The following is a 27,374-nucleotide window of genomic DNA, read 5'->3' as shown; positions in this document are numbered from 1 at the left end:
ATTTATCACACAGCAGACATCCAGCCAATAGTCAGCATGACTGAAATGTTAAGACTCAACAGCAACAACACTTCTTCTTCTCAATTCTGGCAAGTCGTCATGTAGTGGTGGCATGGTCCTTCACGTAATTCCCACAAAAGAAATCACATGGTGTGAGGTTGAGCGACCATGGACTACTTACGAAAGGTTCTCCGAAATTCTCGAATCTTTCGTTGTGTACGCATGGACGTCCTGAACTCCTCCCTTTACAGATGCATACAGTCGTTTCTTGTCTATACCAGTGTTTCTCAAACTTTTTCAACTGCGGAATCCCTTTTAACCTACAGTGTAATCGCGGAACCATTGTAATCCATTGTCATTGTTTTATTATTATTATTAGGCCTATTATTATTATTATCATTATTACTATTGCACATTAATCAAAGTGGGTGTAACTGAAAATTTTAAGTGTTAACAATGCACATACATTGTCAAATCTTGCATTTTCAATTTTATTGAAATTACAGATTTGCTATAATCAGTAGGGCCTATTATTGTATAGGTATTTCATGAGGAATTTTTTAAAAGTAGAAAAGAAATTCGTCTTTATTATATGAGGCTATCAAATGCAAAACTCGCCTTATCCAGGTAAAGTGATTTGTCAGAAAACAGGAAAAACCATTATGGATATGGACAGTTTTGCATTTGATAGTAGTTTTCTGAGCTCTATGTAAGAGAAATTAGACAAGATTTGCACAAACCGACTATATCAGTAGATGGAGAGCTGCAAGAAGTACAGCATCCTATATGTAACTCTTTCTTTCTTTTTTTTTTTTTTTTTTTTTTTTTTTTTGGATAAGGCGAGTTTTGCACTTGATAGCCTCATATATTTATTATATTTTTATTTTGTTCATTCATTCAGTGTTCTGCCCAAGGGCAGATCTTTCACTGCAAATCCAGCATTCTCCAATCTTTTCTATTTTCTGCCTTCCTCTTAGTCTCCGCATATGATCCACTTATCTTAATGTCGTCTATCATCTGATATCTTCTGTCCCGAACTCTTCTCCCGTCCACCATTCCTTCCAGTGCATCCTTCAGTAGCTAGTTTCTCCTCAGCCAGTGACCTAACCAATTCCTTTTTCTCTCTCTGATCATTTTCAGCATCATTCTTTTTTCACCCACTCTTTCCAATACATCTTTGTTTCTTATTCTGTCTGCCCATTTCACACGCTCCATTCTTCTTCATATCCACATTTCAAATGCTTCTATTATGTAAAATAAATATGGAACTGAAACAAAAACTCATTTCACGTATAATTTCTAAAGTCTCACTTTTTTTCCAAAACTACAGTTAATTTTTAAAAGTAACTGCGTAACACCTAAGCGACTGAATAGAACTGTCATTTTCTTATACAATTACAATTGGACGGAATTACGCAATAAGAGGACAAAAACCTGTTTTCGAGATATTGGCCATTGAAGTAAATCTGGTTATTTATTAAACATTTTACACTAGAAGTATTGTAACACTCATATTATTACCAAAAATACCACAAATAATAAAAAGGCCAACAGATTTTTAATAATAGACCAGTAGTTTATTTAATATTGTAAAGCAAAATAAGTAGGCCTAAATGAATTTTTTGCGATAAAAGAATGTTGCTTATAAATGTCAGCAGAGTGCAGATATTGCATTCTTGATTTTTTCTGAGTTAACTAATCAAGTCAACACCAGATTTCTGCAAATATCTCCATTTTTTTTTAAATTGACGGTTGATCTATTAGTGCGTAACTCAGTCCAATTATTTAAGACTTCCGTGGAAAACTACATGTCATCAGTTAATATAAATGCAGATAAAAGAAAAAAAATCCCGTTTCCAGGAAATAATACACTTTTTATCTTTACTTTAATTAGCATCAAATAATGATAATTTATTTTTCTCAAATTATTCATCCCATTTATAGCAATAATTATCTTTTCTGCGTCTTAATACCACGTGATCTATGATTTACAAGACATAATATGCTGCCAAGTGTTATCACAAACATAACCTTCAGTAAAGGAGATAATTAAATTTTAACCCACAATAACGATTCAATAAACCGTTAACGAACAGAACTACAGCCCAAAAAGAAAAGAAAGTATAAAGGAGAAGAAGTAACTAAGCATAAGCACGAGTAACTTTGGTCAACTAGCACTTGATGTCTGCACATGAGATTATCAAACAACTTTACCTTAACACTTTGGTCAACTAGCACTTGATTAGATTAGATTAGATTAGATTAGATTAGATTAGATTAGATTTATTTATTTAACCTGGTAGAGATAAGGCCGTCAGGCCTTCTCTGCCCCTCTACTTGATGTCTGCACATGAGATTATCAAACAACTTTACCTTAACACTTTGGTCAACTAGCACTTGATTAGATTAGATTAGATTAGATTAGATTAGATTAGATTAGATTAGATTAGATTTATTTATTTAACCTGGTAGAGATAAGGCCGTCAGGCCTTCTCTGCCCCTCTACTTGATGTCTGCACATGAGATTATCAAACAACTTTACCTTAACACTTTGGTCAACTAGCACTTGATTAGATTAGATTAGATTAGATTAGATTTATTTATTTAACCTGGTAGAGATAAGGCCGTCAGGCCTTCTCTGCCCCTCTACTTGATGTCTGCACATGAGATTATCAAACAACTTTACCTTAACACTTTGGTCAACTAGCACTTGATTAGATTAGATTAGATTAGATTAGATTAGATTTATTTATTTAACCTGGTAGAGATAAGGCCGTCAGGCCTTCTCTGCCCCTCTACTTGATGTCTGCACATGAGATTATCAAACAACTTTACCTTAACACTTTGGTCAACTAGCACTTGATGTCTGCACATGAGATTATCAAACAACTTTACCTTAACACTTTGGTCAACTAGCACTTGATGTCTGCACATGAGATTATCAAACAACTTTACCTTAACACTTTGGTCAACTAGCACTTGATGTCTGCACATGAGATTATCAAACAACTTTACCTTAACACTTTGGTCAACTAGCACTTGATGTCTGCACATGAGATTATCAAACAACTTTACCTTAACACTTTGGTCAACTAGCACTTGATGTCTGCACATGAGATTATCAAACAACTTTACCTTAACATTTTGGTCAACTAGCACTTGATGTCTGCACATGAGATTATCAAACAACTTTACCTTAACAGTAATTCGGCCCTCCGACGTAGCTCGGAAGTAAGGAGTTGGTCTCCTAATCCGAGGCGTAGCTTAGAGCTCCGTTTCGACAGAGTGCCTGGCTGTGATTTTTCCTAGTTTTCCACCAATAAGGATATCCTGAAATAACACCAGCAGATAGCGCACGGGTACTTTGAGGGCTGCGCTTTGCGGGTGCATTTGTTTTCCAGTATATAAACACTCAGGGTGCTATTCATAGACATTTCGCTAGCCCGCGCTACGATCGTGCTAAACTAGCCCCGGCTATCGACCGATTACTTGTACAGGATTCATATCATATCGCTAACACTAGTTTATGAATACGGAAAACGTTAGTTCCCTGATCATCCTCCGGAAGCCCGCGCTAAGAATGTTTATGAATACGGCCCTCAGGATTTACGTAGTGTATTAGTAGGCCTACTCGTACGAGTATATTAAATACTTTTGTTGTGTTCCTGTACGTAAAAACCACGGAAAGCTTTTTGCCTTCAATCAAGTCCCCAAAGATTCTGAATATATGCTTTGAACCTTAAAAAATATAACTAATTAAATTGCTCCTCAAAAGTGGTAGCTATTAAACAAAAATAACTAATCCAAGTATGAAATTGCTGGCTACAGTTTCAATTTGGAAGAGGACAAAGAAAAATTGTAATAAAAACATATGCAATCTCGACAGCAAGCTATGTTAGCTTAGATTATATTCAATACTTGTAGGAGTGTCCGAAGTTTACGACTGCATTTTACAGTGGTATGATATTAGGCCTATAGTAAACTCTCGATGTTTATTATCCAGGACAATCCGCAGTGAAAAAAAATATATAGTCTATGTATAAAATAAGAAAGTAGGAGAACCTTGACTGCAAAAACCCATTTCGTGAATAATCCCTTTAATGTAGACTAATTATTAAAACCATGTTTTAACTTCAAATTTTCAAAATCATTCTACATAGTATTCAGAACTGCATGTTAACCTACAAAACGCACGAAAAATCGTGATACTACTTCTATTAAAAATTCCATTTGATCTTCTGCAACTAGAGAAACAAAATGTGAGAAATTCAAGCTCGATAGTCCCTTCCGTATAAAAAAAAACACATTAGTGATTCTCTTTTAGGTTCATGAACATTCAATTTACTCGCATCTATATTCTGCATACTGCATATTTCCCCATTCATGTCTTAAGGAGAATCGCTCAGTATTATGCAAGTTTACGCTATTATTTATTGTAATTTAAATTAAATTATGAGGTAAGAAAATACTGAATTATATTAAATTATACTAGGTTATATTTATTATAAATATAATTTTGACACGCACAGAAAACCAGCAAGCGGGAGAACGTAATCAACTGTAGTATGTGACATACAGCCCTACAACACGTTGTGCCGCATGGTACACTCGTGCCATCTAACGGTAAAACTTCGCATAAGATATCCTAATTGTAAGGCAAATGTCAGGTAATCCACAGCGATCAGCTGGTCCCCTCTAACCAAAATACCAGAGAAATTAGACAGACAGACGGGTAGATAATAGTAATTCGATTAATTCCCTGTCACTTTTCCCCATGTCGCTGAATCTTTTAAATGATAGTTAAAAATCATGTAATATTGTTACAACTGAACTGTTACGAAATTAGTAAAACGTATTTTGAGAATATATCTGATACGTCCGTGACATTCATTTTAAATGATAAACTCATGGCTACACAAGAATAACTCTTTTTTGACACATATTTTTTACGTATCTATAGGCCTAAATCTTTCACATTTAATTCCATTGCATCAAGGTCGCGGTATATGGGCCACGGCCTTACACAAAAACGAATTAGAGTAGAGTTACTGACGAGCTCAGAACATAACATACGAGTCTTCGTAATAAGGAACAAGTTTTAGCAACGGGACTAAGAAACGTCTTGTTACAAAGAAAATAGATGATTAAAACGACAGATATTTCAGTTCCACAAGCATTAAATACAATTTAACATACCTGGGAAAAACGAAGCCATGTTTCCTTTTTATCACGCAACATTCCACACGCCCGAGGTATGCTTTTCACGCGCCAACAGGGTAATTACACCTGTCACAGGAGAGTGGCCGCGGTATTGCAATCAACAAAACAAACGTAACGAACGAGTTATCTGGATGAGATGCCATGCCATAATACCACACGCAGGAATGCAGTAGCAGCTGACTTGGCGCTGCAATCGACTCTGCGGTAATGTAAATATTATGTTAGATCGTCGGTTAATTGGTCCAATTTTATACGCATATTCGGTATGAAAGGTATGCGAATTTTAACAAAACAAAGAATTAAATAATGTTACTGACATCGAGAATTACGAACGAAACTCCTCCAGGGAGAACCATCAACAAACAATTCCATTGTAAAAAAATTCCTAACGACGATTTCAATCACGCGTGCTATTCGACACACATTAAGACATACAGAGCAATAGGGCAATGGGAAAGAAAGAGTCTGAAGGTTGCTCTCTGCCTTTTTCTGATGCAGAAACGTAGTCTCTGCTGAAAATTAAATCCCATCCCTAGAATGAAATATTTGGGTTTTGCCATCACATATGGAGGAACGACAACTTCTGGAGTTAGACCCTACGTATTAACTACGTCATCAAGGAAAGCAGATAAATGACTCTATTTGCTGAATCAGTTCCTCTTCCGTTGCCTTTTGGTAAGGACACGATACGTAGCCTCGAAACGTTGAATGTTGCGTGTTTATGAAACCAGCAAAATGTAAAAATTTGCAGCACGATGAACACAATACGTTCATCACCACCACCACCACCACCACCACCACCACCACCACCACCACCACCACCACCACCACCACCACCACCACCACCACCACCAATACTACCACCACCATCATCACCACCACCACGACTACTACTACAATGATAATCAGTTACGACTGTTACTGAGATGATTGAGGTTCGATGTCCGACAGTGCCAGTGAATTTTGTGAACAAAGCGTCTCTCAGGCATGTTCTCTGCGAGCACTTAGGTTTCCACCACTGCTCTGTCGTCATTAAAATATATTACAGCCTCCAGAGATGTACGGAAATCTGACCAGCCTTTACAGATTATTTCCACAAGCCCACAAAAATGGTATCATACCTGATCAGCTGCACGTGCCGAAACACTGTTGAAGATTTCGACCTACTACCACTAATACCACCACTACTGCCACCACCACTAGGCCCACACTTCAGTGTGGCATTTCTTTGTTATAAACTATGGATTCGATTTGGACGTTGAATCTCGGTGATCCGGTACTGTTAAGTAATTTCCTGTCACTATTTATTCAAATAGGCTGTCATTGCAATTGCTATGAGAAAATTATTTAATTGTAACTACTCGTATAAAGCTGAAGAAATTTCCTTCGGAGCCAGATTAATCTCGATCAATTCGAAAGGCAACTGCTGCGCAAGGCCATTCCAGTCGAATTCTCACGATAGGGTATATCTTATTTTTATTTCATGTTGGAAGGGTCTCGACGAGTTCCGAGAATTGGTGTGGGAATAGACAGCTGCTTTTTACAGGGGGAGTTGACAGCCATTCGACTTACAGCGGAAGAACATATCTTGTTGGTTATTAACACATGTTTATAAAGCATTCTTGCTTATCATGATCATCATTATCAACTCGGAACGGGACACTTACTAGGACTACGTTTTCGCTGAAAATTACTTCTCCCAATCGTACAACATTCAGCACAGCAAACAGAAATTTAATTCTTTAATAAAATAATGTAAATATATCAACAGTTTAATACTTACCATATACAAAGTAACAAAACTACTCTTATTATACATTACTCATGACACAAAACACAAAATTACAGCCTACTCATAGAGTCCTATTGGACATATTTTTCTGGTACATGAATTTCCATAAGAAGTTGCTTATTCTCTTTCAAGAAATTAAAATAATCAAGGGAACTGCATTTGAAATTAACTATAGTAATTAACAATGCCTTCAGTGTGAGCCTTGAATTCTGTACTCCCCGATGTTCGTATTTTGTTCGGTTTCGCAACAACTTTTTCTATTGAAATATTGGTTCCAAGTAGGGATAAACCAAATTCTACAATTTTAGTAATGTTTCTAAATGGCAATATAGAAGAAATGCTGGAGCGTTTCTACCCACATCATATGGAATTCTTTCTCTTCTCTCTCATACATTTTCTAGTTATCTTAGTCTAAGGTTAGTGAATATATATTACATATTGAGGTAAATACATATTTTCATTTAATTGTATACGGCACATTAAGAACACTTACAATTTCTATTTCTTAAAACATTCAATAGCTCTTTATGATTACAGAAAGTTGCGTCTTCTATTGAAATGGTCTGTCAGTAATATAAAAAGTCTGTTTAATTGTCTGCACATTAAAAAGAAAGTCACTTACTTCTAAATGCGGTTATAATACTATATTAACAACAGCCTGGATCCACTAAATTGAACAAATTTCAGGACATTTTCCAGAATTTAAAAAACATCAGATAACTCATCATATTCTTCATAAATCATCTGTGGTAGGTTAGAGGACGTCATTAAAACAGCAAACTGTTCATTATTTTCAACATATTCAATTAAAGCAGGTTCATTAACAGCATCAACCACTTCTATAACTCGATTTTCAACACATTTTTGTTGATCTGTTATGGAAAAGAGAACTCCTGTTTCTTCAAACAGATTATTTCCTATAGTTTCTTCATAGGTCTGCACTGCAAACATGATCAGCAGAAAATAGCATTAATCACTTGACAAAATGTACCAATAAACTTTAACAAGGTTTTCTTTCCTTCTAAAACATATTTTCTTCAGATTTATAAGTTGGAACAGAACAATATTAGACTAATAACGAATCAGCTGGTTGGATGGAAAAAGTGGGTTTTGAAGAAAATTTAGTAAATAAACGGATTTTAGGAATAGCTGATTTCGATTAAAAGTGGAAATAGTGGCTACTGTATTAAAACTGAACGTAATTTGGCGTGGAATAAATTTATTTCGAGAAAAACTCAAAATTCATATGGTAAAAGTGGATTTACCTTAAAATGAATTACACCAATGAATTGAAGTGGTCAGAAAATATATGACGGGAGGCATAACTCATTTTCGAAAATTTTGGAGAAAGTAGTTTTTGGAAAACAGCAACACAATTTTTACATAGCCTAATTAAGACATAATTTCACAACACTATCATTCTAGCTCTGCCGAATTGAATAAATAAATTATTATAAATTATTAAATTCAGACTCGACTGTTTTAAAGAGAAACATCCCATAAAATTACAAGTTGTCTGAAACATAAATGATCTTAATAAACACATTTCGACAATACTTATTTGGATTCTATGGGATGTCTAGTATTATCCAATTAGTCCAATCTTCTCTATAAAACGTTGTGATGGACATTAAATGTTTCTCAAATGATAGTTTTCTGATAGTGACATAATATATTGTTATACATGAGGCAGAAATACCGTTCCCTTTGCTTCAATAAAAATAAGAATTTAGAGGCGCGCTCCGTGGGATGCTGGCTCATAATGCCGGGTATACTTTCGCGCCATAAAAACAGCTTTGAAACCTGCCGTTCACGAGGTATACATATTGCTATCATAAATATTTCCATATGCAATTTGTAGACACATTTATTACGTCTGACTGCCATAAATTCAACATACAATTATAGTCCACGCATAACTATCACGAAAAGGAAAAGTAAATACAAAAACCTGACGAATGCTGACAAAGTGCTTTAACTTACTTGTATTTACAGGCTTTTTAGTATTTTTTTAGTTCTAACACAAGCAATGGAGCACAGCGACAAATTTCAAACAGTCATCTGTTTGAAAGCAATGTGGAAAAGGTGCAGAAAATGAAATTTACGAACCATACTTACATATGGCTTTTAAGGAACCCGCAGGTTATACTTAGGTTGCCCCCATATAATTGTGAACTAAGCACCACTGAAACTGCATGGAAAAAAGCGAAGACATACTTGAGAGAAAGGAACATTACTGGTGACTTCTCCCTCAAAACCCTGGAAGAATTAACAAGAAATGCATTCCCCACTATTACAACAGAAGACTGGAAAGTGAAGTGTGCACTTGTTAAGAAGTTGGAACACGAGTACTGGCTGAAGGATGGACTTCTGGAAGATGCTATAGACAGAGGTTGTAGAATTGTTCTATAGTCCGAGACCAATCCGTTCATACTCGTGTCTTCGACATTTTCGATACGTTGATCTATATCGAGACCCGATCGATGCTTTTTGAGAAAAGAAGTTTATACTATTTTTTTTGTTTTTGTTTTTAGGAAATTCTCTTTTTTTTCTTTCTTTCTTTCTTTCTTTCTTTCTTTCTTTCTTTTTTCCTTTCTTTCTTTCTTTCTTTTTTCCTTTCTTTCTTTCTTTCTTTTTTCCTTTCTTTCTTTCTTTTTTCCTTTCTTTCTTTCTTTCTTTCTTTCTTTCTTTCTTTCTTTCTTTCTTTCTTTCTTTCTTTCTTTCTTTCTTTCTTTCAGCAATGGGTTTGGTTTCCACTATCAAAGTTACAGAATCATGTAGTAGATGTATCATTTTTGTTTCGCGCTTTACAGACATTTCTCTTTCTACTATGCAAAAATAATGTAATCATCATTCCTGGTAAACAAAATATTTCATTTTGAATCTTGCGTACACTACTTTTAACACTTGAATATAAGTAATTGATTAACTAGCGGACTTACTCGTGTTAATTATGTAAGTCTGTGCGGATTACAGCTGTTTCGGTGCTTCATCACACCATCCTCAGAACCTACTAGATCTCGGCGTCATCTCGAACTTCTCTGCCTGTTATGTGGGTGCAACAACACGAAATACGAAATATACAAACACACTAAAACACACCCCGATCAAATTCTCAACACACAGATCAATTTCAGTACACACACACTATTTGACTCCACTATTCAACACCTTTCAATAATCAAACGCACCCACATAACAGGCAGAGAAGTTCGAGATGACGCCGAGATCTAGTAGGCTCTGAGGATGGTGTGATGAAGCACCGAAACAGCTGTAAGCCGCACAGACTTACATAATTAACACGAGTAAGTCCGCTAGTTAATCAGTTACAAAATATTTCAATACCTACAGTGATGGGGTTGGGAAATCCCTCAGTAACGGTGTAAGAGGAATTCCCATTAAAATAGATATTGTTCTATTGCTACCGTCCGCCCGCCCCAGAATCGTTCCCGTTAGGTATTAGACGTGGAAATGAACTTCAGTTATTTAACTAAAATTGGCAAGTGCCGGTATTACACAGGAAAATAATTTATTTAAACCTAGGAATTCTTTGCCTAATTCTTAAATAAAACATGATTGGAAGACACAGAATTTTGCATTTACGTTGGTAAAGATTCGTATTAAAATATTGTATATCGCCTTTCATCACGAATTGGTTATAAAATTGTCGCGAACATTTTGTATAATGCTTTAAAATACTGCATACATGCATAGTGACTTTTGTTATAAAACTATACTACTGTATGTAAAAGCATACAATTACATCTACAAAACTATCCAAAATTAAGTATTTTTAAATATTAAACCATTTTTATAGGCTATAGGCCCTACCAGTAGCAGGCCAAATGTAGGTACTGTATCAGAAATATCATATTACACATATAAAGTGGGCACCCTACCCAATTATCTTCTGGCCTAGTTCAGTTAACTAAACAACAACAACAACAACAACAACAACATATAAAGTAGGTATTTACTTACAAATGGCTTTTAAGGAACCCGGAGGTTCATTTCCGTCCTCACGTAAGCCCGCCATCGGTCCCTACCCTGAGCAAGATTAATTCAGTCTCTACCATCATATCCTACCTCACTCAAATCCATTTTTATATTATCCTCCCATCTACGTCTCGGCCTCCCCAAAGGTCTTTTTACCTCCGACCTTCCAACTAACATTCTATATGCATTTCTGGATTCACCCATACATGCTACATGCCCTGCCCATCTCAAACGTCTGGATGTAATATCCCTAATTATATCAGGTGAAGAGTACAATGCGTGCAGTTCTACGTTGTGCAACTTTCTCCATTCTCCTTTCATTCTATGAAAAAATTGGCCAGTACTGAAATTCTTGAAAAAAAAGGTAGATAACGGGCTTTGCAAAACAACAACACAATTGCTTGAAGTATATAACTGCAAATAAGATATCTAAAGAGAGAACAGTATAGTGATTATGTTTAACTGTTTAACTACATCGTCTTTCTCATGTGAAACTTAAACTTAATGTTTACAGTTATAAAATGTTAATGTGCGTGTTACAAAATCGCTGCGAGCAACGTATTATGGATAATGCAGTTTGGAGAAAGCAGCACATAGTGAAATATAAATTGAAGACCAAGTATGCAAATTTATATGAATCATTCTTAACAGTTAATAATTGTATTTATTATTATTATTTCTCACTGAAACAGTTTGTGTTAAGTACTAGGTTCCCTTCGGCGATATATAGTTATTTTTAACCTATGCAACAGCCTGCAAACAGCGGTGGAGATCCTCCCACCATTTGGGAAACACGTTACTTAAATTTCCTTTCGATAATAAAATAAATCTGTATCATTCTTCTAAGAAAATAGGCCTAGATATAGCATTAAGTCACGTGGGCTTCAAGTTTAGATAAACAATGTTACAATGCTTTGCACTACTGATGAGAAAAACATGTTGGTGAGTTTCTGACGATCAGTTGTTTAGTGCGATTATGTCGAGAGTACGTGCGGTACGCGTTAAAAGAGATTATTATTATTATTATTATTATTATTATTATTATTATTATTATTATTATTATTATTATTATTAACCCAGATGCAATTCTTGTGTGAAAATTGAGTGATCGAAAACAAGAATCATAATACTGAATTTGTTAGAAATTAGGCGGAATTTTTAATTATATCCATGTCTCTTCCATAAAATCATAATTAAATTTTAGGTCTGAAGTTTCTTGAATGCCTTACAATAATACTTTCTTCATCAGTAGATGAGGAATGCATTTCTACAAAATTATTTTCAAAAGAAATATACTGTATTACTCTTAAATATACAGAATGTTAAAAAAAAAAGTATCCAATATTTTAAGAGGTGCAAGTATGCATCAAAAGAAGAAAATAGTGTCTAATAAACATGGGTCCTACAACACGTACTTTCTGAGATCTGAATACTTGTTCATAACAGGTGCTCAATGTCATGTCCATTCATGACAATGCATTTCTCTGCCCTTTGGCGTAAGGAATCACGCACTCTTTGAAATTTATTGTTAATACATTAATAAGGAAGTTCTGATAACGAGCCCCAGTCAATCTTTGTGGTAGCACCTATGGCCCTATTAACCTATCACCAAGAACACCTGCCCATACGTTGATTGAGAATCGGTGCTGATGCCTTGTTTCTTCAACAGCATGAGGATTTTCATCAGCCCACAAATGCTGATTACCAAAATTCACAACACCATCTCTGCTGAATCCCGCTCATATCCGCAACTAAACTTTTGTTTTCAGTATTCCTTGCGACGTATCATTCCATGCCAGGGGTGTTAACTACGATATAATTATCTGATAGTCTACTGTATTGTGGAGCAGAGAAATGCATTGCCATGAATGGACATCACATTGAGCAGTTCCTATGAACATGTGTTCAGATCTCAGAAAGTATGTGTTGTAGGACCCATGTTTATTATACATTTTTTTCTTGTTTTGATGCATACTATCACCTCCTAAAATATTGGATACTTTTTTTAAACACCCTATATTCTCTTATTTGCTTTTTTCAGTCTGTATTAAGGGGTTAGGTACAGCTTAAAGGAGTAAAATTTTGGAAATATTCAACATTTTTTCCTCAGTTATTATATCTTGTACAACAATGAAAATTAGTATGTGTATAACACTGTCCTTCTGCTATATGATAAACATGTTTTTACGATTAAAAAAAAAAAAAAAATATATATATATATATTTTTTTTTCAAAATTTAAAGTTCACTGTGCAGTGAAGAAGCGTTTCCCTCATAACTCAAAAAATATCCAACATTCTGTGATAAAATTTTTTGTGTGTATCTATGCATGTCATATCTACAACATGATGCAAAATCACTTCTCTACCTTTGAAAGATTGTCTGATAAAAATAAATTCATTTAAAAAAATGGTCAAATATCTATCACAAAAAATATTTTTATTAAGGAATGTAGTTGAAAGAGCATGATATTGTAAACATGAGTTTTAGCAATAAAATAAAAGAGAGAGAACATAGAAAAGTTAACAAGTTTATGAATTATGAGGGAAACGCTTCATTACTGTACAGTGAACTTTGAATTTTGAATATAGCAGAAAGATAGTGTTTTACACATACTAATTTTCATTATTGTACAAGATACAGTAATTGAGGAAAAAAATGTTGAATATTTCCAAAAATTTTACTGCTGTAAGCTATACCTAACCTCTTAACTGATAAAACAGACTTCTAGTTAGGAGTATAAATTAGTGGTACTCATATTTATATGTAACAGCACTGCTAGATAATACTCCTAAATATGAGTCCTGCACTTCTACTAGTTTTCAATGCTGCTTTTATGAAAGAAGTTTCTAGTTTTAGTATTCTAAATTATGAGTAGACTGCTAGTTTTATAAAATATACCTCTTACAATTTAGTCCGAATTAGGCGGATAGGACTTTATCTGTTTCGGGCGAGGCAGACTTCAAACGAAGTGATTTGCAACATGTCTTTTGCGCCCTAGATGGGCACGATATAGCGAATACCGCTACTTTCGAGGAGTTGTTTAACAAGAGCAATGTATGTGAAACTTCACGTACATCACCGGTTTCCTACAATGAACTTGTTTTTGATTTACGAGTTCTGTATCTTTGTTTTCTGATCAAGTGGTAATTCTAGTAATGTCAATGCCGCTCTCGGAGTCTGTAGGCCTATATGTCACGTTTCCTGATTTCTCGTTGAAGTTCCGACATGGTAATTATAGACCAACGTGGGTCTACACTCGACTCGACCTTGGTAACGTGAATAAGGACTCCGAAGCACAGAACCAGTTGTTCGGTTTACAAGTCCGATCTGAGTAGGTCAGCGTTGCCTGTAGTCCGGTCTGAGCCTTGACCTGTTCGGCGATGATTCTCTGATCCACTGCCTATTCTCTCTCTCTCTCTTGCGTATTCCAAGAATTCATACTCCCTGTTCTACATTATTCAGCCACATTAGTCTAAGTTTCCCACTCTTTTGGTGCTTCAGGCATGGAGAAAGTTTATTTTTAGTGTTACTTTTCTTTCGTTCATTGCTTCGAAAGGCGGGTGATACGAATGTTTCGATCTTCCTGTTCGAATTATTTTCATTATATTAGTCTATATAGTTGGTCGTGATTGTATCTGCTACTATATATCATTTTCATACCGACTTTTCCTAAACAATCTGTCATTATATCCTCGTTTCTATCGCCTTCGGTTAGAATAACAACATTCGATATTCATAGACGAGTGATCGTGGTTATATAAACCCGATTGAAATGAGTAGCGGAATCCCAGTTCATTTTTCAAAAAATGTAATGAGCGGCTTGGTAGGCCTACGATATATATAAATGTGTATATATATATATATATATATATATATATATATATATATATATATATTGTTACAGATACATCAACGTTCCAGAGCTTCGTATCGGATCTATTAACAGGGAAGGCAGGGAAAGGGGAAGTTATTTAATGGGTCCTTTACCAAGAAGAATTCAGAACCGCCGTACTTCATGATGGAGCGATACTTCAACGTCTCCAATCTTCATTTCTTCTCGAATTTCTTCATTCCTCTTAGCATCCCTTGAACTACCGCGTGACAGAGAAGTCATTTCTCAAGTGGGATCTACAATATTATTTAAAAATGATAAATATAGGACTTTGACAATGACAACAAGGATCACCAAGGTCAACGATAAGAATGACGACAAAGACAACAATGACCACGATAAGGATCAGGACACAAAATTATTGGTCTTATTTCATATACCGATATGTACAATTTTACTGTTTTCTTTACCGGTGAAAGGAAACTAATATGGTTCATACAAGAGCATCTTTAAGTAATTTTATTTGTGTTATATCAACATATAATTTATAAAATATGTGGCCTAGTAGCAGTGAAAGTTGTGGAAATTATAGTTTACAGAGAAAGAATAAATTTACAATTTAAACCAGAGTTTGAGTGTAATCAGCGTTTTAGGTTAAGTGCCATAGAGGTGGAAGAACAGAAGATTGTTGTTAGTTCAGTCTGTGAACTGAAATTGATACTACTACAATTCATGTAGAGCCAAAATCTGGGATTACCTTGAGAAAAAATTTTCCTCACATATTATTAAAAATAATATAAAATACCAGAATTGCAAGATAATATGGTAACAGAGTTCAGAAAAAAATATTTTAGTAACATTAATTTTTGTCACAGTTCCATAAATGCTGTGTAATAAATAATGGAGATGAACATTATAGGCGTAAGGCAAACAGTCTGTATATATGTAATTATTATCACATCACAGGAACACATTCACTAACACTTAATGTATGCTGTTATAGGCTACATAATTTTTTGTACACCAGCAGTAGGCTATATTAAAAGGTTGGAAAGTGCTTTTTACAAAATCGAGTAAAAATTTGAAAACCGAGCAGAGCGAGTTTTTCAATTTCCGAGATTTTGTAATGCACTTCACAAACGTGTATTGTACAACATTTTTTGCACGATCTTATTTTTAAAATTGCAAATACAGTACAGTCTGATTCGTTTGAGTATGATAATATTAATTTATTATTATAAAGCTGTTATGACAGTAGGAAAAATTTATTGCTGGTTATATCATGATTAAAAGATGGGAGTTTCCATATATGACAATCAACAATGCATAATCTGAAAGGACAAATGAAAATCCTAGATGATTAAAATGGCTGCTACAAATCAACAGCGGGCACAATGTGTTCTTTGCTATGCTAAATTTGAGATTGTTGAAAGAGTTCAAAGAGAATTTCGACATGAGTATGGTGTGCGTAATGTACCTAAATACGATTCCATAATGTTGTGGTATCGAACATTTGTGTTAAAAAACATGCAGGAGATCGCAGGCGAAACTCAGTACGAGGAGCAGCTATCTCTTGGCTTGGCCCCCAAACTCCCCAGATCTAACCCCTCCCGACTTCTTTGTGTAGGGTTTTGTTAAAGACATTGTCTATTCACAGAAACCCAGGAACATTGATGATCTGAGAGTAAAAATTATTCAAGCTTTCAACAAATCACCCCTCTTATGTTACAACGGACATGGGCTGAATTTCATCACCGTTATGAGTTTTGCAGGGTGCCCAATGAAGGCCATATTGAGCTCTGAGGAATCTCCCATCTTTCAGTGTTGTATGCAGAAAGCTTCAACAAATAAAGTTCAGTAGTAAATGTTTACGATGTGTTTATTTTATCCATACCCAAACGGATCACTCTGTATATTTTGTATTGAAAATTTAGAGCAATATTATTCCAAAACCTCGCAAAACTACACTGTAATGGTAACTAAATAACAATAAGTGCACGGTAATGGGTCCATTTCAGTATAGTTTTATGTTATGAAGAACGGTTTCCCTAGCAACAAGTTGTTGTGTGGGAATTCTAACTTTCTAACAATAGCTGTAAATACAACAAAAAACACGATCGTGCAAAAACAGTCTATCGTTAGTCAAAATCGTTCACAATACGCCACATTACTAGTACCGTAAAATATAACCGTGGCAACTATGTATTATGTCATGACTTCCGACGACACAGCATTTATGTCATGAAGTTAATATTAGGAAACTATTTGCCGTACAATAATATTTAATACATCATTGCTGTCGTAGACCATGATATCAAACTACTATTCATTACAAATTTGATATGTTATTTCCTTTTCTTTGCTTCATAATATTGGTATACAAGAAATAATAGTGTATGAAACATGTTTATAATGTTATACAGTTATTTCGTTCATCGAAATTAGAAAACTCGCTTCGCTTTTTCCCCAAACATTTATTCACTCAATAGAGTATAATATAAACTAGTTTTATAATGTGGAACAGAAATACAACAACTTCATACTTTACAATAACTTTCAGTTATAATTTGCAATGTATTGTACCACAGGAATGTAGAATAGGGCCCAGAAATCATCTTTGTTCATCCTTAAGTATTTAAATTAACACTTGAAGGCAGCTAATGTGATTTTAAACGCTTCGCGACCTACGCTGGCTGTCTCGTTCTTTTACTCTCACTTTGTTACGAGCAGGGATTTCATCTGAACCGCGAAGTGTGCCTGAACATATGCCTCCAGGCGTGGTCGAAAGGACTGCCATGCAGATTCTTTTCTGAGGTCAATATTTATTGTTACATTGCATGAATTGTTGAGTTATTATTCCGGGTATTAAATTTCAGCGCTTATCACACACGGATTGGCGCATTGTGTTTGTTTAATGAGGCGTAGTATTGCAAGCAAAGGAGATGAAAGGTTAATTTCTGGAACTTATTGTTTGGATTTTTTTTTTTTGCCTTTGACACGAGTAGATGTATTGAAATGTTTCAAGTGGCGAGAGTAAAATAGAATAATACAACGCACACACCCCACCTAGACTCTGTAATTGTTACTACAAATAACAATCTTAATCGCGTGTGCTCTGTGTAGAGTTAATGTTGTGGAACTACTAGCATTGAGTAGGTACAATTCCATATACGTGGGTTTGTTTTATATTTAATGATGACGTAAAATCCGTGGAGTGACATGTAGGGCTATCCAACAAACATTCATGAACCCTCCATCATTTTAGTATGGACACATTGCGACGATGACGTTTTGTAATATAGGGAATAAAATGCGGTTTAGAACATTATCTTAATAGCCTTGTAAAGCTTTGAGATTGAAGACTTGAGGATGGCTGAACATAGAATATGTGACAGTGCCAAATCAAGGGATTAATCTACAGGGTGTTTCAGAAATACTTTGACAAACTTTGGAACATGTTTTTAGTAGATTATTTTACGACGCTTTATCAACACCTTAGGTTATTTAGCGTTTGAATGAGATGAAGGTGATAATGCCGGTGAAATGAGTCCGGAGTCCAGCAATGATAGTTACCCAGCATTTGCTCATATTGGGTTGAGGGAAAACCCCGGAAAAAAAACTTCAACCAGGTAACTTGCCCCGACTGGGAATCGACTGGTAATGAAGTGTTTGTAGTCTTATTGTACATATTCAATTCCTGACCGGAAATCGAACCCGGGTCACCTGGTAATGAAGTGTTTGTAGTCTTATTGTACATATTCAATTAATAAAACAATTATTAAGGTTACTTTTTGACTCTCCTTCGTAAATAAAAGTTACAAATAATTAATTAATTCATCATCATCATCATCATCATCATCATCGGCTCAACAACCCATTGAGAGTCCTAGCCTTCCTCAGTATTTTATTCCAGCCGTCTCTACTTCTGGCCTTGACTGTCCACATTCGTGCACCAATAAAGTTAGCATCTTCGTATACATTATCCTCCCATCTGCTCCTTGGTCTTCCTTTGGATCTGCTTCCTCCAGGATTGGATGTAAAGGCTCTTTCAGAGGATCTAGTATCGTCCATTCTTACCAGGTGTCCAGCCCACTGCAATCGACCAATTTTTATAACTGTTATAATATCTGGCTCCTTAAACAGATCTTATATGTCTTTATTATATCTAATTCTCCATTCATTATTTATTTTGACGGGTCCATAAATTGCTCTCAGAATTTTTCTCTCAAAGACACTAAGTCTTCTGATGTCCTGTTTGTTCATAGTTCAAGTTTCCAAGGCATATGTCAACACCGGCCTAATAAGCGTCTTATATATTCTTATTTTAGTTGAGATGGTTAAGCATTTCGATTTAATATATTTCAGTAATCGAAAGTAACATTTATTTGTTATAACTATTATTAATTAATTATTAACCAATAATAGGCTACTTGAACAGGAAGACTTGTTTTCGTTAGCGTACAAACCTGAACCTTCAAGAGTCTAATTTTATTATTTTCAGTTGTTTTCTTAGATGCTTACATACAAATTGTGTGAAGACGAGCAGTTTTTGAAGTACAGTGTATAATATAAGATCTAACACAAGCTTAAGCGGTCAGTCTGTCTCACGGACACTGTTCGGCCTTGCGCAGGTGGGTGGTGCTGATGGTGTCCTGGTTCCTGGCGGCCGCGCTGCGATGGACCCACGATCGGATCCAGCAGCACTCGTCCTTGTTTCACCTCGCTGGTTGGGGACTTCCTGCAGCGCAGACCATCGCGGTTCTCGTTCTTCAATACGTCGACGCTGATGAACTCACTGGTAAGTTTATTAAGAGTAATCCGAGTTACAGCCATTGCCGTACGCAGGATTTTGTCGATGGGAGTTATTATTAAAATTGTTTACTATTTACGTTATCGGTATTTCAAATTTATGCCCCGGTATTATTTTATTATTATTATTATTATTATTATTATTATTATTGTTCTGTATGGTTGTGAAACTTGGACTCTCACTTTGAGAGAGGAACAGAGATTAAGGGTGTTTGAGAATAAGGTTCTTAGGAAAATATTTGGGGCTAAGAGGGATGAAGTTACAGGAGAATGGAGAAAGTTACACAACGCAGAGCTGCACGCATTGTATTCTTCACCTGACATAATTAGGAACATAAAATCCAGACGTTTGAGATGGGCAGGACATGTAGCACGTATGGGCGAATCCAGAAATGCATATAGAGTGTTAGTTGGGAGGCCGGAGGGAAAAAGACCTTTGGGGAGGCCGAGACGTAGGTGGGAAGATAATATTAAAATGGATTTGAGGGAGGTGGGATATGATGGTAGAGACTGGATTAATCTTGCTCAGGATAGGGACCAATGGCGGGCTTGTGTGAGGGCGGCAATGAACCTTCGGGTTTCTTAAAAGCCAGTAAGTATTATTATTATTATTATTATTATTATTATTATTATTATTATTATTACGGTATACAGTATTTATTAATATTATATTCATGAAAAGCCTTATAAAATCTCTGAAACGTAATATGCTTACAGTCATCCAATTTTTAACAAATTTTAACTTTTGTTTAATTTAGTATAATAAAAAATCCTTGTGTCATTATTACACTTACACAATAATCATTTATACAGGACTTTCATTTCAAAACTTTCCAGTCTAAATAACTAATTATTTAAATTGAATTGAATTTGAACAAAAAACACTTCAATTTAGATATTGAGGGGGAAGCCTGAGACCAGGTTTAATTGCATTGTAGATTTCACCTCCCACCCCCCAAACACCCCCACTTTGAAATTTAAAAAAATGACACAGTAAATATGAAAGAGCATTCAATTGTTTATACACCTCATTCATTTTGTTTTCGCATCTTTTGTTTTCTATCGTCGCCTGGCAATCTGGATTGTTGTTATTGTTGATTAGAGCTGAAGAGAATAAAGCTACAAAGACTTATTGAGCATTTCATGTAGGAAATTACACCAAATAAGCTGTGTTTTCATCCTACGATCTACTGATAATAACAAAAATACGAGTACATGTCGCCAGGCGACGATAGAAAACAAAAGATGTGAAAACAAATGAATGTGGTGTATCAAGAATTGAAAGTTATTTCATATTGAAGTATAAAAATATAGGGGTGTCATTTGAAATTTCAAAGTGAGGAAAGCTAGGGATGGGGGATGAAATTTAAAATGCAATTAAGCCTGGTTTCAGACTTGCCCCTCAATATCTAAATTGACGTGTTTTTTTGTTTAAATTGAATTCAGTTTAAATAATTAGTTATTTAGATTGGGAAGATTTGAAATGAAAGCCCTGTATGTATTTAGTCGATAGTTATTTATTTTGTATATGATAGAAAAAACATTTTACTTTAGATAACAGGAAAATACATGGAAACAGTCAAATGTATTGAAATACTGTAAAAGGAGGATTATGCCTTATGTCGATGTAGATTTTGTTACTCTGACAGTGAAAAATTAGCGAAGGGAAAACTATTATGGATAAATAAACTCAAATCTAAATCTGTCATTTTTTTAAGTTCAAGAGAGGATTCTGACCCTATAACTCCCCCTTGCGTGCGTCCCTAGTTACAGTAAAAGCCCAAAATACACAGGCTCGCATGTAACGTAATACAGTGAAAAGTAGGCTATGTCTTCCACAAAAAATCATGATCAGTGATATCGGTTAAGTTCTTTCGCTTCTGCGGTGAGATATTTTTAAACACAGAACTACGTCTTTCTTCTCACTAAGTATGCGAGTTAACTTATAAATTGATCGTCATATAAACATGCAACCCTCTCTCGCCTTCTTCTCCTTGTCTTCTTCTTGTTCTCGTCTTCCCCTTGTTCTCTTCGTCTTCCTCTTGTTCTTGTTTTCTCCTTGTTCTCCCTGCATTCATCTTCGTCTGCATATATTTTCATTTTTCTCCTTGTATTCCCCTTCTCCTTGTCTTGCCCTTGTTCCTTTTGCCTACCCCCTTGTTCTCCTTATCTTCCCGTTTTCCATGTATACTCCTTGTTTCATTTCTCGTACCACCTGCACGTAGTTCTATTCAAAGATTTGCAACATAGTAAAGCTATGTGGTATCTATCGATTTTTGTTTTTTGTTCATTGCGTGAGCGTCGTCTATGCAATTTATATAACAATTTTGTGCTACTTTATTTGAAATTTTCGCTGAAAGACATGCAGTAATTTAGTGTTCCAATTTGTATCAATGTAAAGTAGGCCTACTTCCTATAAAAATAACTTGAAATAAAATATTATTAGACTAAGTATTTGTATTCAGGCGACTTAGAATATTGGATAATTGATTAAATATTATATTAATTGTAAGATATATTCACTGAGTTCACTAGTGCAATAAAATAGTTCACGTGATATGGATCGTATGCAGAAACTAAGAGGAAGGCGGGAGATAGGAAAGATTGGAGAATGCTGGATTTGCAGTGAAAATCTGTCTTTGGGCGGAATGTTACACGGTAGAACTGAAAACTCTCGCACTGAATTTTGCACTGCATCTTTATGTTAAATGCAAACAGTATTTGCTGTCCGGTTATTCGTACGCTTAACTAGACGTCTTATTTTTTCTATGTTATTTCTATTCTATACATGAGAACCCTCGAAGCACGCCTCAGTATTGCGTGATTTTATGCCATTAATTGCTCCGCTGGGAGCAGGTAGCAGGTAGCTTCAGTTTTAGGTGGTCCGGAACTCAAAAGTCTTTTCCGCAATCTACGTGGCTTCAGTGTCTGAATTGCTTTCGTTATTCGTTATTTTGTTTTTACTGCTTAATAACACGAAAGAATGTATTTAGGTTACATAATTGTAGGATGCAAGAAAGTTCAGTCTTAATAAAAGAGAAAAAAAGAAGAAAATAAAACTTCTCATGAATAATATAATTGTGGAAAAGGTATCTTGATTTAAATTTTTGAGAAAGAAATGTCCGATACTCGATCTCTTATATGCAAAGTAGATTACATAAGTATATATAATTAGTATATACTGTATGTGTATATATATGTATATATAATTTTCTCTTTTCTTTTTTATGAATTGACTTAGCAGAACTGAGAGGTCGATGCGCGCAACTTTAGGCTCAGACTCTTTGATGTAAACTCAATAATCGATGTATTGATAATAGTAAACTTCCTGTAGCTTCTGAAGCTTGATCGGAAATATTTTAATTGGTGTCGACCTGGTTGGCAAGTTGGTATAGCGCTGGCCTCCTATGCCCAAGGTTGCGGGTTCGATCCCGGGCCAGGTCGATGGCATTTAAGTGTGCTTAAATGCGACAGGCTCATGTCAGTAGATTTACTGGCATGTAAAAAAACTCCTGCGGGACAAAATTCCGGCACATCCGGCGACGCTGATATAACCTCTGCAGTTGCGAGCGTTGTTAAATAAAACATAACATTTATTTATTTTAATTGGTTTATTTTACGACGCTTTGACAACTGCTATGGTTATCTAACGTCTGAATGAATTGAAGGTGATAATTCCAGCGAAATAAGTCCATGATTCAGCGCCGAAAGTTACCCAGCATTTGCTCTTAATGAGTTGAGGGAAAACCTGGAAAATCCTTAATTAGTACCAACCAGAATTTGAACCTGGGTCCGCTCGTTGCACGGCCAGGCATGCTAAACGTTACTCCACAGCGGTGGACTCGGAAGTACTGGAATAGACAAGACGACCGTAATATATGGGAAGGATCCTTCCCAAATTTCGCCAATCCTCTTCCTTCGCGATTTTTTCGTTATCTGACGCAGCGAATGAGTTAAGGGACCTGAAAGTGGAACCAAACATACCTAGTCAGCGAGTTCGTTACCACATTAGTCAGACTTTGGAGGAAATTTTCTGTGATTTCAATGGTCCTAAAATGTACGTGCAAGAAATACACGCCATATGTAGTCATTACATTGAACTTTGTCTCGGATATGGGCCACTCGATTATCTACAATTTATACAAACCTAGGTGATACTCCACTCATGCACTGAAAACAACCTGCAGAACTTAACAATATTCTCGATGTGAATTTATTCTCTTTCCACTGGCGCAGTGTGAAAGAAAAGCACTGTAGTCAGTGGCGGACTGTGGGTTTGAAAACTGAGGAGGCCAAGACGTGACTGATGAAAAGTTGCATTTCGTATAGTAAAAAATATAGGGCTTGTCACGTACCTCATTACTATTACATACTTACACAGCAAATTCACTCGACGATCCTCTTCCTTCGCAAACCGATCCATTAGATCACAACATACTGAACAACAACTACTAGAAGAAACTAGAGACAAATCTGCATTTATTTCTAAACTATTAATATATTTAATATATTATTGTATAAATAAATGTATATCGCAACACAAAAGAAAAAAATAATAACACCCTCAAACAAGAGGAAAAACTCTGCCAACATAAAACTTCTACGCATGGAGAGAAAACTAACAATATAAATCATGCGATTTTCTAAAGCTAAGAAGAAAGAAGGGGAGAGGTTGTCAATACAGCCTACAGCGACAGTCTAGTATATGTAGTCACGAAGCTTGAGTTCTGAAGATGCTAGGAACAATAGACTGTGCCGGTACTATTTCGCATTGTCTGTAATGAGGCGATATTAGCGATATTAGCGATCCTAGTGGTTAGCAACTGTCTATGGATACATATTTACTGCGTATTGAACTTCGTGACTGTATATATTAGACTGTGCTACAGCCGAAAGCATCCGAGACTAGCGCGACACTTATCGGTGAGTAGGATTTCTCCAAATTCGCCTCCTCTCGCGGGTTCTAGTTAGGTATCAACACTCCGCTAACCAGTTAACTTATTGGTTGAATTGCTGTTGTCACGGTTACAGGGGAGGACAGTTATATAGTTGTCTCCGCTGTCCTGCTCTCATAAAGACACTGCAGGGTGCTCGATGTCGATTGTATAGGTTACAGCGCTAGCTGTTTTCTTAGTTACGAATTATTTGTACTACCTATAGTGAGCGGGCATCACCACTGAATGTAGTCGGCTTGATGTAACTTACATATTACTCGTATTGAATAGTAAGGGTCCACACCTGTGGAGTAACGGTCAGCGCGTCTGGCCGTGAACCCAGGTGGCCCGGGTTCGAATCCCGGTCGGGACAAGTTACCTGATTGAGGTTTTTTCCGGGGTTTTCCCTCAACCCAATACGAGAAAATGCTGGGTAACTTTCGCTGCTGGACCCCGGACTCATTTCACCGGCATTATCACCTTCATTTCATTCAGACGCTAAATAACCTAGATGTTGATACAGCGTCGTAAAATAACCCAATAATTATATATATATATATATATATATATATATATATATATACATCTGGAAACAAAAAATTTATAATATAATTTAATAAACCCTGATACACAAGGTACAACAAAAATCTACTTTCATAAAATTTAACAAAAATATTGGTCTTGTAAACCAAAAATAAGGAACACCTTTTAAAACTTCAGAAAAAAGATTTTATCTCTTCATTAATTCCCATATATGTATATATATATATATATATATATATATATATATATATATATAAAAGGAAACATGTCCATCATTTGCTATAACTTGTCTTGATCTTAATTTAGCTGGAATGAATACTGTCTTATTGTATTCTGGGTAAATATTAGGGGAGGTATGGCCTGTAGTAGCATCGTATGAAATGAGAATGAGAATGTCACGTTTTTCTCAGTGCCACTTTCAGGTACAGATGTCTGCATTTGTTATTTTGACGGTCGTAGGAAGAATACTATTTTAATTGTAGTTCATTTTGACTATTAAAGTTGCAAGTGGACTCTATTAATTCTAATTGATAGGCTCTCTGGACTAATGTGCAAACGTCATACACAGCTTGGCACTACGCCGTTGTTTCTAATTGAGGAGGTCATTTTTGGACCCTCGTAAAGTGGTTAAATTCCTCTTTATGCTTATTAATGTCTTTAAAATTGTAGTATGAGCTCATTGCCATGTAACCACTGTGCACTAAACAAATCAGCTGTGCGTAACCCATACAGCCTGATTCAGAAACTCATTACTAGCTCAGCCTTATAAGTAAAGCTTAACTGCTTGGAGATAAATCAATTCTTTTAAATTAGATTAGAATTCTGACATTACAAGTGTTGATTCGAAAATATCTACTGTAGTTTATAGGTACAAGCAGTGAACCATGATATTTTCTAAAATAAGGAATGAAATGTAGCGCAGTTGACAGACAGCTGGTTTACAACGACCGTGGTCTCCTCTTCATATCTCTGCCATGGTGGAGTCGTATTTGTGAAAGTGAGAGTCCAAGTTCCACAACCATACAGAACAACTGGTAATAAAACTGTTTTATAAATTCCAACTTTCAGCTTTTTTGAGAGCAGACTGGATGACAAAAGTTTCTCAACCGAATTATAGGCCTAACAGACATTTCCCATATTTATTCTGCGTTTAATTTCCATCCGATTGTCATTTATATGTAAGTGGACAAAGTCAAGGCTGAGAAGATCTTCTGGGTTCTTCTGTTTTAATCCCCATTCCACCAGCAATCTACACAATTATTTTCTCCGTCCCGAAAAGTATGTCACTGCTTGTGTTTGCTTGACGTCAAATCGATCGTCCGTCTTGGTGGGAGTTCTTCGCAGTTTGTCCAAAGGCTTGTAGGTTTTTTGGGTAAAGATAGAATAGTTATGACAGATTGCTTAGAACAATACAAAATTGTTATTTTTTACTTTTTTTGATGGGTTATTTTACGATGCTGTATCAACATCTCAGATTATTTAGCATCTGAATGAAATGAAGGTGATAATGCGGTGAAATAAATCCTGGATCCAGCACTGATAGTTCCCCAGCGTTTGCTCATATTTGGTTGAGGGTAAACCCCGGAAAAAAAACTTCAACCAAGTAACTTGTCCCGATGGGGATTTGAACCTGGGCCACCTGGTATCGCGATCAGACGCACTAACCGTTACTCCACAGGTATGGACTAAAACTATATTATAATTCTTCATTATTAAATAAGCTTTGCGAAAATATTGTGGAGAAACTTCGTGGTAAAATTTCGAAATGTGTGTGCTGTTCTTACAAAACAATGCACCCGCTCACAAGTCTCTAATTGCGTTGCAGAAAATTGATTAAGTTGGCCTTGAATCGATAGACCATCCTCCATACACACCATATTTAGTCCCCTTAGATCATCACCTATTTCCGAAACTGGAAAGAAAATTGAAAGAAATGTTTTAATCGAATGAAAAAAGCGATTACCGAAGTATTGTGGAAGTGTGATTCGCAGACCAAGAAGAAATAATTTTTAAGAGTATAGAATTGCTTTATAACCGTTGTACTAAGTGTATATAGTAAAAATGTGATTATGTTGTATAAACAGAAATTTATTTTGATGTATTATTTTTCCATGTTAGGCTAAGATCTTATTAATACAACCTCATGTATGCAGTAGCCTTAGAGACTGATTCTTTTATTATCTCAGTCAGTAAACTGACGTCGACGTGAGTATTTATCCACATCGTTGCCTGATATGGGAACCTTC

General features: G+C 35.6%; 1 protein-coding gene across 1 annotated transcript in view; it reads left to right on the top strand.

Annotated features, from left to right (window-relative positions):
- LOC138712232 (frizzled-4-like) overlaps nt 1–27,374 on the top strand; it is a 173,541-nt gene that overhangs the window by 98,484 nt on the left and 47,683 nt on the right. The window contains exon 2 of the mRNA XM_069843786.1: nt 19,474–19,640. Within this exon, the coding sequence (XP_069699887.1) occupies nt 19,474–19,640 (167 nt within the window). The remainder of the gene's footprint in view (nt 1–19,473; nt 19,641–27,374) is intronic.

This window comes from Periplaneta americana, chromosome 13, assembly GCF_040183065.1.
Source record: "Periplaneta americana isolate PAMFEO1 chromosome 13, P.americana_PAMFEO1_priV1, whole genome shotgun sequence".
NCBI classification, from domain to species: Eukaryota; Metazoa; Arthropoda; class Insecta; order Blattodea; family Blattidae; genus Periplaneta; species Periplaneta americana.
Note: the sequence above shows the minus strand (reverse complement) of the source record. Positions and strands in the feature narration are given on the sequence as shown.